General features: G+C 37.9%; 1 protein-coding gene across 1 annotated transcript; it reads right to left on the bottom strand.

Annotated features, from left to right (window-relative positions):
• Nucleotides 1-129: 129 nt before the first annotated feature.
• Nucleotides 130-18,422, bottom strand: prim2 (DNA primase subunit 2). The gene is given in 14 exon segments (XM_025060699.1): nucleotides 130-562; nucleotides 3,114-3,182; nucleotides 4,256-4,338; nucleotides 4,468-4,594; nucleotides 10,238-10,423; nucleotides 10,693-10,765; nucleotides 11,917-11,984; nucleotides 14,501-14,638; nucleotides 16,349-16,444; nucleotides 16,731-16,851; nucleotides 16,997-17,157; nucleotides 17,278-17,366; nucleotides 17,470-17,619; nucleotides 18,275-18,422. Coding segments are annotated over 13 exon segments (1,569 nt in total). The 5' UTR covers nucleotides 17,615-17,619; nucleotides 18,275-18,422; the 3' UTR covers nucleotides 130-349.
• Between the last annotated feature and the right edge of the window lie 13 nt (nucleotides 18,423-18,435).

Genomic DNA, 18,435 nt, shown 5'->3' with positions numbered 1-18,435 from the left:
CTGTAGCACAGTGGGTATTAAATTTGATTCCAAGTCATAAAATTTTAAAATTTTGTATTTGGATAACTGAGGCAGCAGTCCGATAAAACAACATTTTGTAATTAGTGTAATAAAGTCATCCTTATATAGTTTTTTTTTTTTTCTAAATGGTAAAAATGCATCTGGTAAGATAAAGTTTCTCTGATGTCTTGTAAACAGACTGAAATCCCTGCATGAGATTTTTTGAAAACTCAACTTTAATATTTTACATATATCACATTAATATCAGCAAAGCCAACTATACACCAACCTTAACTCTAATTGTAAAAGCTGGATTTCTTTCATTTAAAAGAAAAGAAGAAAAAAAACCTCATGCATCTAGAAAGTAGGAGTCGAGATCCTCTGGAATTCCTTCCGTATCCTGTGATGCGTTTGCTGTCACGTCTTTTGCTGTGGCGGATTTTTCCTTTGACCTCTGTGGCGTCCCCACCTCTCGCTTCATGTCCTTGCCTCCTCCCAAAACTTTCTGGCTTTCCACAAAGTACTGGTTTGGATGGTTGAGTGAAAAATTGCTATCTTCAACCTGCGCAGAAGAGACGGGAGACAAAAGGTTAATCCTGTGGAAATGAATCTGACAGTGAATGTCATCTCTGCTGCTCTGGATAGGATCTTCACATAAAACAGCCTAATTGAGACATGTTAGTTAATTTACTAAGAAATTACCAATCTATTAACAATAATGAAGACTTTCGCTGTGCCGTCAGCTAAATAAATCTCCATCAAAATATTCAATTAGGGCGTAGTTTAAAGATGAAAAGCCCCCTCAGAAAGTTAAATGTCACAATCATCCATTATGAGGAAAAAAAATAGTGAATCAATTAATGGATGAGGTTGCAGCTCCTTTAAATCCTCCTTCTGTGACCTTTGCTTTTCGACCAGTTGTGTAAAAATGATTAATTTCTAAAGTGCGAGAACATAATAAAGACATTTGAAGACAGTAACTATCAGTGTCTCGCAGCTGTTGAACTGAACTGAGGGAAAAAGGGAAAAACTTCACAAGTTAAAATAAAGCAATAAATGCAGAAAAACAATTGACAATTATGAAGTATCCTGCAGGGCCCTGAAAGCATCACTCAGTGAAAACGACTCATTCAATTTGATACATTGCTTTCACTGGTGAGCAACTTTTAATGCATTCAATGAAACATCAATTTTCAAGGGCTTCTTCAGGACTCTGCAGGAAAAAAATCATTCAGTTCATTTATTCATAGAAGAAAAATAAGACATTTGGTCGTTTCACTCAACATTGTACAGCTTCTCTGCTTGTTAAACAAACCAAGCAAAAGATTAAAATATGCAATAAAAAATAAAACAAACACTAGGATTGTTGGGACGGAGGCGAGTTTACTCCTGGGTTGCATCCCAGTTTTTATCATATGGTTTTATTTAAACATTTGTAAACTACTAATATTCACTGTTGAAGCTTTGTAATTAACATGATTACAGTATTTTAAAAAAATGACATGAGCAGATCTTTACTTTTTGATCACCATTGTTTTTCAGTATTTTTTCAATATCTGGACTGCAGGCAGGCCTGTCTCAAACACACATCCACCAAATGTTTTATTAAAAATAAGTAATTATAATTTTATTTTTATTGCCTTGTTGTTGGAAATTATATTATAAATCATCAATCTTAGATGTCCATTGTTCTAGCTGACAAAAAAAAAATAAATCAAAAAAGCATCTCTGATTGGCTGTTCATTTGATCCTCCAGTTCAACACTGATTGGACTTGGTCCCTGCCAGATTGTTTTGTCTATTTTTTTATTGTATTATTTTACCATTAGTTGACATCATTCCATATCATCATCATGCTCTAGCACCACACAACTTCCTATTCGGTTTTAAAATGAAATTTACACTGGTTGATATTCATGGCCGTGGCCAGTTGACCTGCTCGTTCTATTTCAGATCAAGTTAAACTAAAGAAACATTTTATTTGTTTTCCTCCATCACATCTATGATTTCATCTCGTAAATTATCCTATTTTAGGGAGTTGGAATACCTACGGGGGGCTCGCTCACTTCAACACAAACAAATTGTCCTGTGAAGCAGAATAATTCATTTTACACATGGCTGCACGACACAACGTGGATATTTCTTCATCAGCTGTTTATACAAACTGAATTAACGTGAGAGAATGAACTACAAACAAACACGACACCTGCATTTTTCAATAAAGCCAATAACCTGACACTGAACAAGGGCGACCAGAATTGGCTCGGTGTAATCCCTCAGAGCTGGACTTTAATGACTGTGTTTACATACAAGGTGATTTAAAAGTAGAACGTGTACTACTCTTTAGTTTTTGAAAAAAAGAACAAAATGAATCTGTTAGAAAATATGGCGATAGTAATGCATCATCACAGCTTAACATGAGTTATTAAGGTTGATATGGTTTAGAGAGCTAATTTACTCTTCCCAGGAAAGAAACAAACAAAAAAAACTACCACTGTGATAGCAGTTTCAATTATATGATTATGGAAAAATAATGGCTTGATATGTTCTAAAAAAAATTTTTTTCTTGGGTGAAATTTTAAGAAAAAGAAAAACGTGACAAATTGTGTCTGTGATTCATCTAAAGGATGTTGCTGTTTGTTTTGCCAACTATATATTTCTGGTATTTTATAACAAAGGCAGTAAATGTGACAATGGCATTTTTCATTTGAAAACACAGGCAACGTTGAGAGTTTGAAGACACAGAGTTTGCTTCAGGCTGTTCTGATATTGGCTGTAACATTTCAAACATATTTAAATATGTAAAGGGAACATAAATTAGGCCATAGGATTGGTGTTTTATTTTGTTAAATATTATAGAAAATACTTCATCTCTGTCTTCATAACTGCGTTTTTTTTTTTACTCGGTACTGCCACCGTAGAACTTTGACCCCAACTGCAATAGACTCAACTTCTTCATTAAACCCCAAAAAAGTGGCTTTGACACCCAGGTAATGACAGGAGTTGTGACAGACCCAGGTCTCCCTCTCCCCTGCTCTTTCATGCATGAGGCTCACAACCTTAAATGTGGACCAGAACAGAAGTTGACCAAATTAATTACAAAGTTGTTCTTACATTGTGGGTCAGCTCAAAGTACTTTTGGCACGCCAGCTGGTAGTGCATTCCTTTGACCAGCTCCAGGATCTGCAGCACAGGGAGGAGAAGAAAAGATGATGAGATGAGATGAGAAAAAAGATGAGTCCAAAGAGAACAGGTTGACTGTGTTCTTTCATATACTTCCCAGAAACATTTGTAGTAAATCACAAAGACAGCAGAGAACGTACCCTTCAATAAATCTGCATATGTAATATGAGCACATCTCAGACTTATTTGGAGAAAATAAAATATTCAGGCCTGGAGTCAAATCTTTTTACAATAACCGACGGCGATCATTTCACCTTCAAGTCTTCTGCTACATATCAATTTTAGGATTTCATATTTCCCCCTTCCTGCTGTCCACAGGATCTGTAAATCTGCAGTGGAATGTGAAGGCTCACATATTCTTGACAATTTTGGTGTAAAAGTGACTTCATGCTCTGGGTGACTTGCTTGCAGAAAAATGAATTCAATGTTTTTTTGTTTTTTTTTTTTCTTTACAGGGAAAAAGACTTCTAAGCAAATCTCAGCTGCTTCATTACCCCCCCCCCCCCACCCCTCCCCCAAAAGAAACCTGCTGTCCAGCTTGAGACTGCCACCAGCAAGTTCAACCACTGTGACTGGTGGTAATAAAAGGCAAACATTTGCTGTGCTGTGACTTTTTTTTTCTTATTCTGCAGCAAGAGGGCAAATATCACAGCAGTGTGATGTTGTACTTCACTTTCTGTTCTAAAGCAAGTTCCATGGGAACTGGAGAAACAACTTATCAAACACTAGTCCAACTTTCACTGCGTTGACTTACCAATAAATGTACAGTATGAACTCTAACAGATTTGAACTTTCAAAGATAAAGGATAATAACATCTTTATTCATAATGTCAGGACTTGACAATTGACAATGTGTAGGGATGCAGTTTTGGACCTGGAACTTCTTTGACAATATTGGAGCATATTGTCAAATCCAAAATTCTGTATTGACTTTTCACGGCAATGCAAGTGAAAATGCTTGTATCTTTCTGTAAAGAAATTGGTATTAGGACAATCCTAGAAATAGGGTTTTAGGAAGACATGAACCACGCAGGCCATTCAAAAACCATGCAATACACCTGAACATCTCCCACCTGACTGATGCCACTGGGAGACACCTTGTAGACCTGGAGCTTCTGCTTCAACAGCTCTGGGTCACTGTGGCGAAACGGACATCCTGAAAACAACCATTGCAGGTGTGACTACAACATCTGAGATGCAGCAGTATATCATACTAATGAGAAGAAGTCAGACAGTGACAGTGTTGACAGAGGGTGTTAAGTAACCGGTGGTATAATCAACTCACCATGATGGTCGCCTTGGCCAGGGAGGTTTGTCAAAATCACCTTCATGCAGCTGTAGGGTGTGTAGTCTGTCCGCTTGCCTTCTTTGCCAAACATGTGGCGGATGCTGTAGGCATACGCTTTGTCAAACTGCAGCCACGGGGAGAAAGAAAAGAACAAGAGTCAAAAATGAGGGTGTAATAATGACAAGGGTGTGATAGAAAAAAAACAAACATGGTTATACGTTGTTACTTTGTACAGTACAGAAATACAGAGCTAATAGAAAACCTGTTTAGGTGTTGCCTGTAATCAGACAACTGAAATATGAGCGGTCATATAATTCTGATGTCTTCACCCTCTCTGTTTTTTCTGCTTTTTAATTGTTTTAGTAAAAACTATAAAATGCTGTAGCAGTGTCCAGAGCAACTTACCAGTGCACACTTTCTGTTAATACCTGTTAATAACCAGTTGAAATGCTGTTCAACTTCACACAGAGACACCGGGTTCACAGTGAAGTGATTACATCTAAAACGGTCTTTTTCCCCAGGTTTTCATGTATTTACTTGTCCATTTCCACCTTATTATTGACATTTATTAAGTCGTCCACATTTTTTCAAACTAAACTAAACACTTCCCAGCTAAATCCGAACTATCTGAGGAAAACACTGCAGCAGCTGCTGTGTCATCAGGAAAAATCATTATCATTTCCCAAAGTCAGCGACACAAATTACCTGTATCAATAGACATTAAGGGGTCAAAGGTTGCAAAGCTTGAATAAGCTCTTTCGATAACCTCGTTGTACTTTTCTACTGGACGGAGGGTCTCCCTACAACATCTTCACAGGGCACTTCTTATTGTATTTAGAGCCTCTTCGCAGCCACTAAAACAAATCACAGGGACCCTGCCTCTGAAGCTCAAACAGTAAAAACCACACAGTGCACTTCAAACAGTGGCAGAACACAATCGCCACAACTGCACCCATCATAACACATTAATGTTGTAATAAAACCCCTGAACTTGCCATTGTGACAAGCCACAAAGGCACTTTTAAACACCATAAAATGTTATCCAAGTGCAATAAATCACCTATTAATTATGCAGAGTTCATCCAATTTTAGAGGCAGTTGTCTGATTTAAGACTTCCTCAGTCTATTAAAATGAACTTCGCTGCTCTACTGATGTGTATTTAACATGTGGGTGTGTGTGCACAAGAGAGATACTTGTAACGAGGACATAAAAATATCTCGTATGAAACAAGAGGTGAAACAAAGACATATCACATAATAACATATGAAGCAGGTTTTTAAAATGTACTTGAGGTTTGCTTAGAAAAAAAACAATGTAGCTGACAAATCAAGGATGAGCAAACTATGGCCTGCGGGTCACGTAGGGCCCAGTGGACTATCTAATCGGCCAGGTAAATATTCTTTTTTTTTTTTTTAAATGACAGTAAAAACATTCATGTTAAGACACAAGGGAAAATAAAATATACAAATATATCCTTGTGAATAGAAGCTTTTCTGTTGATACTAGAAATTCTGTTAAGAGTAACAAGTATTATCCTGTCACAGATAAGAGTAAAGAGACAGATATTTTATAGTCACTGCTGAGAAAAAGGACACGAACAAAGGATTTTTGTCAGATTGCTTAAGGAGAGAGGACTGACCAAGATTTTTTATCTCATTTAAAGATTTTTTTTTTTTTAATCCTTGAGTGCTGTGGGCCGCATCCACAGGTACACAACCGACATAACTGTCTACACTTCACCAGTTGAGATGCTTAACAACACACTGAGGCATAAATCTACAATTTCTCCTTGTTTTCAAGCAATCAGAATTGTGCCAGATTAAATTTTCTTTCCCAATGGACTGAACTAAAAAAACAACATCCACTGATTTTTTTTTAACAACCAACAACAACATAATAACACCTATTCTGTTACTAACAATCAATCAGGACATTGTGGGGGTGGTATCTGAATTATTTTTTTTTTATCTCTTGAGCCCTAAAGAAAAAAAAAAGGTGAAAGGAAATTCTTTTTTGACACAATATACATCACAATGACAAATATCACACCCTATTATTAGTGAAAAACTTTCTGTCATGAAATACTGAAGAGCCCATAATAAATGTTTTTTTCCCGTTCACATTTTATTACCATAATTTCTTCTTTGTTTCTGTTATTTTCCTCAGGTGACGCCACTTTGAACCATCTGCTTCCATCTCACACATCCCTTTGCCTCCTTCTTAACTTAAAGCCTATTTTATTGATTTCCAGTCTGGAAGCTTGATCTCCATCATTCTCTGTCCAGTATCTTCCCCCGTCTCTCTTTAGTACATTTCAGCACCATCTCAGCCTTGCAACTTCAACTTTCCTTCAAAACTGCTCACCCTTGGCTTCTTCCTCTGTGGAAATTACAGTAAAGATTCGTAAAACAGAAGCAGGGAGGCATGAAAGCTCCTCTGGTCTCTGCTGGTGGGTCTACATTAGCAGAGTAGAATGCATACAAATATTTATGTGTCAAGTTGGCATGGCTTCTGAGTCTTGGTCTGTGGCTTCAATTTCAAAGCATGTAAATAACCAAAAGCAGAGTATAATATATTATACATATTAAAAAAACACTACCAAGCCTGCCTTCAAATCCATCTATGGAAAAAAAAATCCCTTGGCAAAGAAAACACATAATAGGAAAATGAGCCAGCAGCTACAGTGGACGGTGCTGAAGGTACCAGCCGTTACAACATTAAGGGTGTGCATTTGTTATAGCACATTAAAATTATCTACTACCAAGTGTCATCTGATAAATTAAGAAAACACCCAGAAGGAAAAACAAAACTTAAAAATTGTGTCAGTTACTGAAAATTAATTAACCCGGGGTTAACATCTGTGGAGCCGCCAGTTCTGTGCAGACCGAGCCGAAGGGCAGGACACTACACTATAATGTGGCACAAATGGACAGTCCTCCAAATAAATAGCTTAACTTGTGCAGGGAGAAAAATGGACAAATCAAAACGATTTCATCAATTTGCTCCAACTCTCACGTCTAATATTACACCAGCTCTTCCTCTGGGCCTCCCTTTAGGCATCACTGCCTCCCATCTTTTTTACTCTGTGCCAGTGGCATACTAATGAGGTGGCTTTGTGCAGCCTGCCACAAAGTGCAGCGCCTGACATAACACATACATCACTGGGAGAACTGTGATCTGGCTCGCACTGTTCTGCTGCTGCCTCTGCTGTGAAACATGAGTGGAACACTGTGCAGAGGCCAGTCAGCCTCTATGAACTGCTACACGGACACATACAGATGCTCTGTGCTGCAGAGTGCCAGGCCCTGTTAAAGCACCATGGACTAACTTTTCTAGGAACTTCTAGGAGTTTATTTGCTAACAAATGATGCTTGTACTGCCAGGATTATGCTCATCAGTTTTCTGGAATGTGACACCACATAGCTTCAGACATGACTCAAGTGAATAACTTTGATGGTTTGTCCTGAAATGTTTTCTCTAGCACAAGAACAACAAAACTTAATTTGTGGGCATGAAAAAGAAAGAGCAGCAAAGACCTAGGGTCCTTGAGTATATTAATGTGCAGGTGTATTAATGTTTGTATCATCGAATGGTTTCCAAAGTGGGGTGCGGGCCCTCCCAAGGGGGCATGGAGCCATCGCTGAAGCTGCCAAAAAAATTCTTTATTTTAAACTCAGATCATGTGAATAAGTTAACCCTTATGAGACTTATCACAGTCAATAGAATTTCCCTATTGACATTTAAGACAAATCAGCAACTCACCAGGTGAATATGAGTGTACACTCTCCCCTGTCTCTGAATTATTCCAATAAATAAAACATGAAGAGCACAGAGTTTGGACGGAATTATTTAACATGACTTGAAAATAAGAGAGTTACTCTGAGGAAACACATGCTCCACAATTTCCCACAGTGCACAGTGGAGGCTGTTCACAGGCGGTCCTGAATGCGGCGCGTGTCTGATCTTCAATCAGACTAAAAGGGCACACGTCACTGTGATGCTCATCGACCTCTAGTTGTCCAAATCAAATTCAAGTCACCATTATGCTAGCATGCAGTGGGATTTCTGGATAAGCATCCATTTACTGAAAAACAAACATTTGGCCTTATGTTCTGAGAGAAAATATTATGTTACACTGTCATCCCAGCGCAAAGGTCGACCACACTCCAGACTGTCTCTGGTTTAAAAAGGAGATACACAGACTTTCTCAGATGCTACAAAATTGCTATATGCAATGCTACACAAACACATTTTACAGGAACAGTTGGTTTAGCCAATGGCCAAGATTGGTTTCTTCTCAATCTCATACATTACTCATAAATAAAATAAAAATTGTCTCCATCCACCATGAAAATGTGTACTTTTTTTGTAGCACACATTAACATTCATCTCTCCTCAGCGCAAAAGGGGTGCAGACCCCAAAGGGCCATGGGTACCACCAACTCAGAATAGTTCTTTTCATCTTATGACAAAAGCATCTCTCTATATCGATGAAGTGTTTACAGAGTAAACTTCACCCTCAACCGAAAACTATTCACAAGGTTTGAGTCTTCACTAAACGGCTTTGGTTAATGCCAGGAAAAGTACAGCAGAGAGGACAGTCCCTTTTTTTTAAACATTTCCCTTTAGCATTGCTCCACCACCTCCTGATACCCTGCTGCCGGCATCCATTAGCCTCTGCCACGGAGTCCACCCAGAGAACAGTAGGTTCGATGGGGAGCATTTGCTTTCAAAAGCCTTAGGCTAGCACCAGGACAGGCTTTAGGGTGTGTGTTTTAATGTCCTCCAAGACCCTGAGCTGCCTCTCTCTGTTAACTAGCAGCTCCCAGACTGCAACAAAGTGGTGCAGTGCATCTGTTGGTTTTGGCTTTAAGTGGGAGCACGCTTGGCAGGTGGTTTCTACACATGACCTACAAATGTGGTCATTCTACCAGCAGGAGCAACATCTCATTGATTTGTCATTTGAGTTAAGATTGTAAACTGAAAAGTCTCTCCTTCAGCAGACATGTGGGTGTGTTGGTCCACGGAGAAGATCTGGACAGTTTGCCAGTCGATCACTGAGCCACATAAAGAGACAACCATTCACACCCATATTTACACCTGTGGTCAACTCAGTTTAAAGAATTAATCTAGTCTACAATTGGTACGCTTTGGACTGTAGGAGGAAACCACACTCTCTCAAAAGTACACCTAGTTGACTCTAGGTTCAACAAAAAAGTATAATCCAGAGAGGTAGCCACACAACATTTAACAAACATTTTCTATCTGCAATGAAAAATAAATTATATTGATCAAGCTGCAGCCGACACAATGCGCCTGTTGGTCCTGACCTGTCTGAAGACACGAGACTGCATACTGTTGTTGATTAGACCTCAATGGGGAACTTTTCATGGTGAAAAGGATGAATATTAGACTTTTTTTTCATATTTCTGAATACAGCAAGAAAAACACTGAAATAAAAATAAACCCAGAGATACATTCTTTCCTCAAGGGTTTTTATAGGCGGCTGAACTCAGTGACATCTTTAGCTACAATAATTAATCCTGCTGTGAACAGGTATTTAGTTTGTTTGTTTTTTCTCAGAAACCAGTAATTGTCCAAACACAAGTATAAACACATATTCATATATGTATACACACAATATGTGTCTCATATTGTATAGATACAAATTTGGACTCAAATTTAAAAACACTGTGTCAACATCTTTATAGAAAACATAAATACATTTAAACTAAATAATAATTAAATTACAATTGTTTCTCTTACCTTGTCTGCATCCACTTTGCCTCTGATGAACTCTAACCTCCAGAACTGTAGCGCCTGCTCCAGAGTGAGGCCGATGCCTTTCAGGAAGAGACCGTATTGCATACGGCCTCCGTGACGGAGGTGGTGGTTTTCTCTCAGGGCCTGGTGGAGTTGCCTCATGCACAACGGAAAGGACTTAGCTGAAAGCTGAAAACGTGTGACAACAAACGATTACACATGAAGGTGTAATGAATTTACTGACCTACTACATGTTGCTATATTTACTTTCATTGACATCATGTCTAGCATTTGCTTGAAATCTACAGCAGCACTAAACACACTTTCTATCAATTCCTAGATCTAGTCACCAGTTTTTCAATACCAACCTCATCTCTCTCCTATTACAGCGACTACTCCCAGACACCCATGGCAGCCTGAACCTGACATTTAAAAAATAAACGGTCAGAGCAACTCACCGAATCAATTTGTTCCAAGGAGATTTTGCCCACATTCTTCTGAATGCTGTAATCCTGGCCCACATAGGCATGACTAAAATGAAAAAAAAAAACATGAAAAGAAGTTCAAGTTCTAAATATATATGACTACTGTACATTCCTTAGGTGTGAATGCAATATCAAACTTGGACTTGGATGAAAATCAATGACATTTTCTAAAGGAGAAGCGTGCTCTAGACAGCAGTTTAAATTCCAAACTGAAGACAGGTCTGAAGTGCTAAGAAAAAATGTCACTGCTTAACATTAACACATACAGCACATACACCAGAAGTGTTGAGAAAGTAAAAGTCCAATTTTAATTAGACTACTTCCAATGTCTACTGAATCCTTTGTGGAACAGTTTTACACCAAACTTTGTTCTACAAAAATATATTGCTGGCAACTTTAGCTTTATTTTTCTCCTCCACATTGAGACACTGTTGACAAATTATTGGTAGTAACTAAATAATAGATTTTCTGACCAATATGAAATTGATAGCTCATTTTCCAAGGTACATCTGATTACTCCTCACGGAACACTAATGTTACTTTTTTCTCATTTGTGTTATCATAATAAATTTCAAAATATTGCACTTGGTGACATTTGAAAATTAATATTTTGAATCCCTTAACTTAAAACAGTCATGAGTTACTGCTACAACAGGTCTGCTGCTTACCGTTTCAATCAAGAATTTAACCAAACTTTGTGAGGAGGAGAAAGATGTGTTTCAGTACATTTTGAATGAAACCTGCAGTAGATGCTTAAATTAAAAAAGACGCAGGTTTACTGCAGAACTAAACAAAGTGACTAATTTCACTGCTCATTTCTGCATTGTGGGAAACCCATGAAGAAAATTATCGCAATCTACTCACAGAATGACAAAACTGGTGCAGGAGCTCTTTGACTCTGCTGCCTTCAGACAGAGGTACGAGCTATATTATGTCCACACATTATAGAAGCAGCACATATGAAACGAAAATTAAAATATTTCATGCAAGTTTCATTATTGACAGTGAACATTTGGCCCCCATGCCTTACTGTGAACTCACAAATAAAAAATCAGGAAATGACTACAGCAACAAAGTGGGATGACTCAGACCAGCTGCTGCAAGCCCCCAGCATTCAAACATCAATTCTGCTAAATCTCTCCTTCTCAGCAGAGTTCTAGGAAAAATAGGAACACTATTATTTGCCCCACTGCTTACCTGAGATGGTTAAGGAGAGGTTGAAGCCGTTCATCAGAGTGCACTGCCGGTAGTGAGCGGGCTGCCAACTAGGGTGACAGAAAAACAAGAAGAACCGGACTGAGGCTTAATGGATGAAACCTAAAGCAATCAACCGAGCCACTCGGGTTTTGTGTCAATCAGAAATTTTCTAATTCTAAGAAAACTGCAATCAGTACATGTTGTACTTTTCTTTTACTGATGAAAACTCAAAGGGTAATACACTGCATTTTTTTAGCCATGCAGCCATTGGCTATATCAGAGTCATATTTTATTTTGATGTAAATTCCCTTTCCAAACAATGTTTATATTTATTTCAAAGCGACCTTTCAACAATAAAGAGAGGATTTTTTTTTTTATAATAACACTTTTTGTTGTTGCCCTTTTGTTGAACCCAGCAGAAGACAAACTGTCAAAATGATGCACTTACAGCAAAAATTGTTTATGCGTTATTTCCTCACAGCAGTTAGCACTCTGGATAATTACCAGGAAATAGAAAAGAGGCTGAACAGGAGGAAAATATCATCCTGATTTAGTTTCCTGCTTTTTTTCCTCCTAATCCCTCATTTGCGTTCAGTGTTTTTAGGTAAAAGCTAATCAAGAGAAGGTCCACTATACCCAAATAAGTATAATTTTATTTTATTTCCATTATGTTTAAGACAGTAATGGATTTGCTGGCACTTCTTTTTCAAGACAGAAATGCACTGGCAATTTCCACTCTAACCTGTTTGGCTCAGTAACAGCCCTGAATTCCTGACAATGTCAATGGATATTTTAAATCGGTGGCCACACAGTCCACTCTGCGTCATGAACACAGGCATTACTACAAAACACATGAACTGAAAGTGACTGCTGAGTTAAATGCAAACCTTTGATCAAAGTGCCAATGAGTTTGTTTGTTTTTTTCTTCTTAAATACACAAGGCAGGATGCCCACAGTTTAACAGAAGCATCAAACATACGCATGGGAAAGAAATCAAGTAAAAATGTTTGGAATTTTTTTTGGAATTAAATCCTGAACTGTATGCATGGACCTACCACTCAAGCCCTACGTGAGTGGTAGAAATCACCTAACGAAGCCAAAAAGACAACAAAGAAACCTATAAGCCCTGACAATGCCTTCTCTGCTTTACACATAAAAGGTCCTTGGTTCAAGCCCCAGAGGCCTGTGCAGCAGATGTGCTGTTAACACAACAATTTCCTCATTGTGGATTCAATAAAGTTCAAATTATTATTTAAATTATGAGGACCTTTTACTTGCTTAGGTCTCATTTTTCTCCTGTATTTTTTCCCCTTATATTTTGGTACAAAGCCCAAGTCGACTCAGGTTCTGCACAAGGCCACCGCCTTGGTTGTTGGTCCTTTTTGTGCCCTTTTCCAAGTCAGGATCCATTACGACAATGTAACCAAACCTCGGTTGTCTCCTCATATGAATTATGAAGAATGCCTCGGGCTTCCAAAACATCATGATTCACATCCCTTCGAGCATTTATTGCACTGCACGAATGTGCCAATGCTGCAACTTCACAACACAGAACACATTCCACAGTCTTTAAAAAAAAACCCATCATGCCCACAGGGACAAAAGGCACTTTCACACTAGCTGTCCTCCGTCTTACCTCCATACATTTAATGTCATGTGTGCGCAGTTACTTCCCCCCATTTGAACCCTTGCATTACTCCAGCCCCCTGAAGGACTCAACACAAATGCAATTTAATGACAAGCCTGATGCCACCAGGCTTATTTTATAAATGAGTTTACATGGGGTGGAGAGCACACAACAGAACCACTTTACAACATCATGTAAGGTGACGCTGCTGCGGTGCATCGAGACAGAATGATATTGATTAAATCTGGCGATAATGTTTATTTATCTTTTTATTATTTTAAACACACAGAGGTCAAAGGTAAAGGTACTTTATTATGTACAGATCTGTAAACAACTTTCATGGAACAGTGGCCTATGAATTAATAAAACTGTATAGATATGTGCAGATAGTAAATGTGATGTAAATGTAAAATAGAATTTCCAAAATTCAAGTTTGTGCCATCTTGTACGTCAGGGGCCACCAACCTTATTTGTCAGAGGGTCAGAATTATTTTGGACAGACATGGGGTGAATAAAATAATTATTTTTTTTAAATCACATTTTTGTCTAACATTATTAATGTTGCAGGACTAATTGGACCATTTGGTGGGGCGGATTTGGCCACTACACATTTGAGTGTTTCTTCAAACATTTAACCAGAGGCACTACAGCAAGATCCCTGAACTGAATGGGAACTTGTTATGTGCAGGACTTTTGATCACATTTTCAACTTTATTCATTTTCTGAACCTGATAACAACAAAGGTTTGGTCAGAATTATTTGGATTAAAAAAAAATCTCCCTCCACTGACACAAAAAGCCATGGTCACAGAACAGTCACTGAGCCTGTTCCAGTGTTTCCTATCAGCAAATTCACATAAGCAGTTCACACCACTCTCATTTTGACAGCAGCAGACCATTATCTCATTGGTCATTAATTCATTAATTATCTTTGAAACGGCAAAAAGTTATCACTTACTGCGAGAGCCTTTGACAGCCTTGTGCGAAAATCGTTGAGAATGATGGTAACAATGTCCTGGTGCGGGATGTACACGTAACCTCCTCTGAGGTACACTTTTCTGGTTCGCACCAGGTCAAGGGCATCCTGGAAAGGAACCTGTGAAGGAGAAATACCTTCAATGATTCCTGCTTTCAAAATGCATCACTTCAATATCCATTTTACATGTACATTTTGGTCAGTATGGCGAGGTAATCCCTCTTGTATTTATGGCTACTACTTTGTATGTGATCTGAGGATTTACTCCAGCCAGAGTTTTGATTTACATTCTGTGGACACAGAGCCTGTCAGCACCAAGCATGAGAAAATATACACTCCAACAGCATCCGCCCCCCCAGCCACTCATTTCCTACAGTAGACTTAGATCTGTTTATCCATGAAAGGTTATGACGCAGATCTGTCCATCAGGCAGTCTTTTCTCATGCGCTTCACTCACACTTTCTTTTTCCTTCTCTACATTATATATTATTCAACTATTAAACATTGAGACCATGCAGTATTATGTCAAAACAATTCCAAAAACCGTGTTACCGTTACTGTGCATTCTGACTTATTCTCACACTACTCAGGGTAAATATTTTTCCGCAGTAAGATGACATAAACAACCACAGGGTGTCAAACTGTATTTTGCTTTTTTTTTGTATTATTAAAATATGTTCCGACTCTAACAAAGCAGCAGGGCCTGGAGGCACAAGAGTTGAAATAAATAAAGCAGAACTCAGAGGAGAACCAGCTTCGCTGCAGAAGCAGGTCATATTTTATTTTATTTTATTTTTAAATGAGTTCACTGTTCACTCCACAGCTTTGCTTGCACTTTGGGGCTGCTTAAGATCACAAACAATGAGCCTCACTAATGAGAAAGCCCCTGTAATTATTTCAAGTCCAACAGTCACCCAAAGGCAGAAAATAAAAATCCTAAGTTTTATAATACTTTGATTTATGTTGTTTTTCTATTCAGGTCTAAAAAGGTAGCTAATGGTAATGGCAGAGTAAGAGCCAAATATTTACAGCCTCATTCTGAGTGTGTGTGTGCGCATAGCTCTCCACCAATGTGTGTCACAATGACAAGTAGTTCACTTTACCTATGACTGCCATTTATTGTTTGACTTCACAGTCTGAGCATGGACCAAAAAAAATTAGATTATAGTTAGGTTTGAAAATGACAGCATCGAACAGAGAGGCTTCAGTGTCCACTAAATATTCGGCAAAACATAAACACGTTTTTTCATGAAATAACCAAAGTCAGAAAGTTTCTCTCAGAGGTCATTTTGGTGCCTTTTCCTAGACGCACTTTTTTTCTGACCAGCAGGCTGAAATTTTACCTAAATTAATTTTAATATTTAATTAGATGATACAGCTTGAAAAGTCATATTTAATCATTTGGTTAGCTTATAAATCCAAAAGTAGCAATCACCTTGAAAGAGACTACGTGTACTCCATCTAGCAAGGTGAAGCTATTGGCCGCCTTTAGAATCTCCAGCATGGCAGATTAATGATCTAAAAAGTGAGGTTTATCAGAGCTGACCGATGCAGACAACATTAATATTATGCAGTTGAACTAATAGGCTTAATTAAATAAATGAAAAAGACGGGTAATTATGGATCATTTATAGGAACCTCTTCTTATACATAATCTTATACAGATTATGTTCATATGTCATATCTAAAAACCTTTTTGGCCCCAGCGGCGATTGGAGGACAACGCAGCAGTAAAACTGAAGAAAGTGTCAAGTGAAGAACAAATATAGTGCAGTAAAAACAATCTGATAGAGAAATAACTGCTGAAAGTGACTGGGGAACTATACTCACTTTGTAAAAGTCCTGCTCCTTCACAGTGGCTCCACTGACATTATAACTGGAGTGGGTCAGTTTTACCAGCAGATCCATTTTCTCCTTGGCACTGATCTGAAAAAGTATTGATGAGAATGTGATTATTTAGTCAGGAACAGCAAAAGCATAACTGTGTCAGTGTGAATACCACACAGGTTACAGTGTTCAACAGTGCCACCAAGTGACAAAACTTGGTTATTGTATGCCAGCGTCGATTTCATTTTTCAGTGATCTGCGGATCGGGTGTTTTGCATTAAACATTCGGATAGCGAAACTAACCGGGGTTGTATTTACATCAGAGTGACTGTTTTAATACAGTATGACAATGGTAGAAATTAAATTTGAGGTTGAGAAAACTCACCGTGTCGTACTTGAGATTATTTCTGTGAAGAAATTCAAGCTTTTGTTTCGGCAGCAGCAAGTTGAAGCGGAAGCGAAACAGATCGACCTCTTGCTGGATGAACCACCGTCTAAGATCCTCTCTGTGAAATACCATTACAATGAAATGTGTTTTAAACCTTTATTTAAACTTCAGAGTCCATAACAGTAAATGTTTGTTTTTAATTTGCAATTAAGGTTAGGTTTAGAAAAACTGTACTACTACTGTACTACTACTGTAATACTTACGTTTGACAATAGGCCAGTCTGAGGATAAAGTGTGAAATATGATCCTTCCTTTGTTTGTCATAGTCACTTAGTCCAATCTGAGGTTTTTTGTCATCCTTCAGGTCAAAACAGAAATATTTTACATTTGAAAGAATATATGTAAATTAAACATTTGTCAGTTTCTCAGTGTAAATACTAAAAATTGTATCATATTTATCTCTACCTTTTTTAAGATTCCTATTACAGATAACTGTTTGTCAGAAATTATCAAAAACCCCCACCGTCCCTACTCTGTCAGGAACGCTACTTCTCAGCTCTTGCTGCAGTTTCTTCTCATAGTCCTCTGATGTTTTGAGGTGGCGCACTCCCAAATTCTCGACAGCCTTCAACACTGCGACAACATTAAAAAGTCAATATTAAAGAAAAATCCTGTGTGTTCTATACATTTTAATTAATTATTCTATTTCATATAAAGATTTGTCAACGTAACTTACATTTAAGTCTTTCTACAGCAAATGTCTCAAATTCAATGAGAGACACATTTTCAAGAGGAGGCTGTCCATAGAACTGAAGTGTTTGTCCATACAGCTCCGTCTGAGGACCACCAATAAACTTCTTTCTTCTTCTGGAAAACTCCATTGTAGCTGAGGAAAAAAAAAAACATGTCTTCTAAAATTTTATAATACAAAGTTCAGCACTTATACAATATAATTGTTTTCAGGAGATTCTAGAAGTGCACTACATTGTTGCTGTTATTTACTATTGTTTATTATCTTATAATTAAACTATATTTTCAGTTAGTTTAGGGGAAATTTAAACAGAAGAAGCTGGAGAAGTACAGAAATATGAAATTTGCTGTATTATGAATGCAACTTGTTTACAGGGTCAATAAGTAATCGTTTAAATAACCGTGATTTAATTATTAAACAACATAATTGGGATTATGTTTTTCCCATAATTGAGCAGCCCTACCAAATATAATTCCAATTCATATGTGACAAATTACAGTGTCACTTGTGCAGTACATCTAATAAAGAGTGTGGATCGATACATCGACACATATGACTTTCCAAAGACACTAAGTGTCGAAATTGTTCTGAATCACCAGTTTAGAACTGGTGATTTAGTTTAGTTCGTCCCACAACCATAACACCAGCTTCTGTGTTACAGACTATGTTAGCTAATAAGCTAATGCGCCTCGAGCCACTAAGGTAGTGATATTAAGCCTCTGAAACGCCACTAAACTATTAAACAAGCGGGTCATTTAGGTATTAGAAGTTCAACAAAATAAGACATTACCGAGTAAGAGCTGAATTTGCTGCTAGTGAGGTTACTCCCGCCAAACAAAGCAGGCTGTTCAACAGACGCGGGTAAAGAGTGACGTTTATTTCCAACACAGGAAGCGGAAACACTGTCATGTTAGTGTATGTTCGTTTAGGTATTGTGTATGTCCCGTCGTT

The sequence above is a fragment of the Cynoglossus semilaevis genome, chromosome 12, assembly GCF_000523025.1.
Source record: "Cynoglossus semilaevis isolate Cse_v1.0 chromosome 12, Cse_v1.0, whole genome shotgun sequence".
NCBI lineage: Eukaryota > Metazoa > Chordata > Actinopteri > Pleuronectiformes > Cynoglossidae > Cynoglossus > Cynoglossus semilaevis.
Note: the sequence above shows the minus strand (reverse complement) of the source record. Positions and strands in the feature narration are given on the sequence as shown.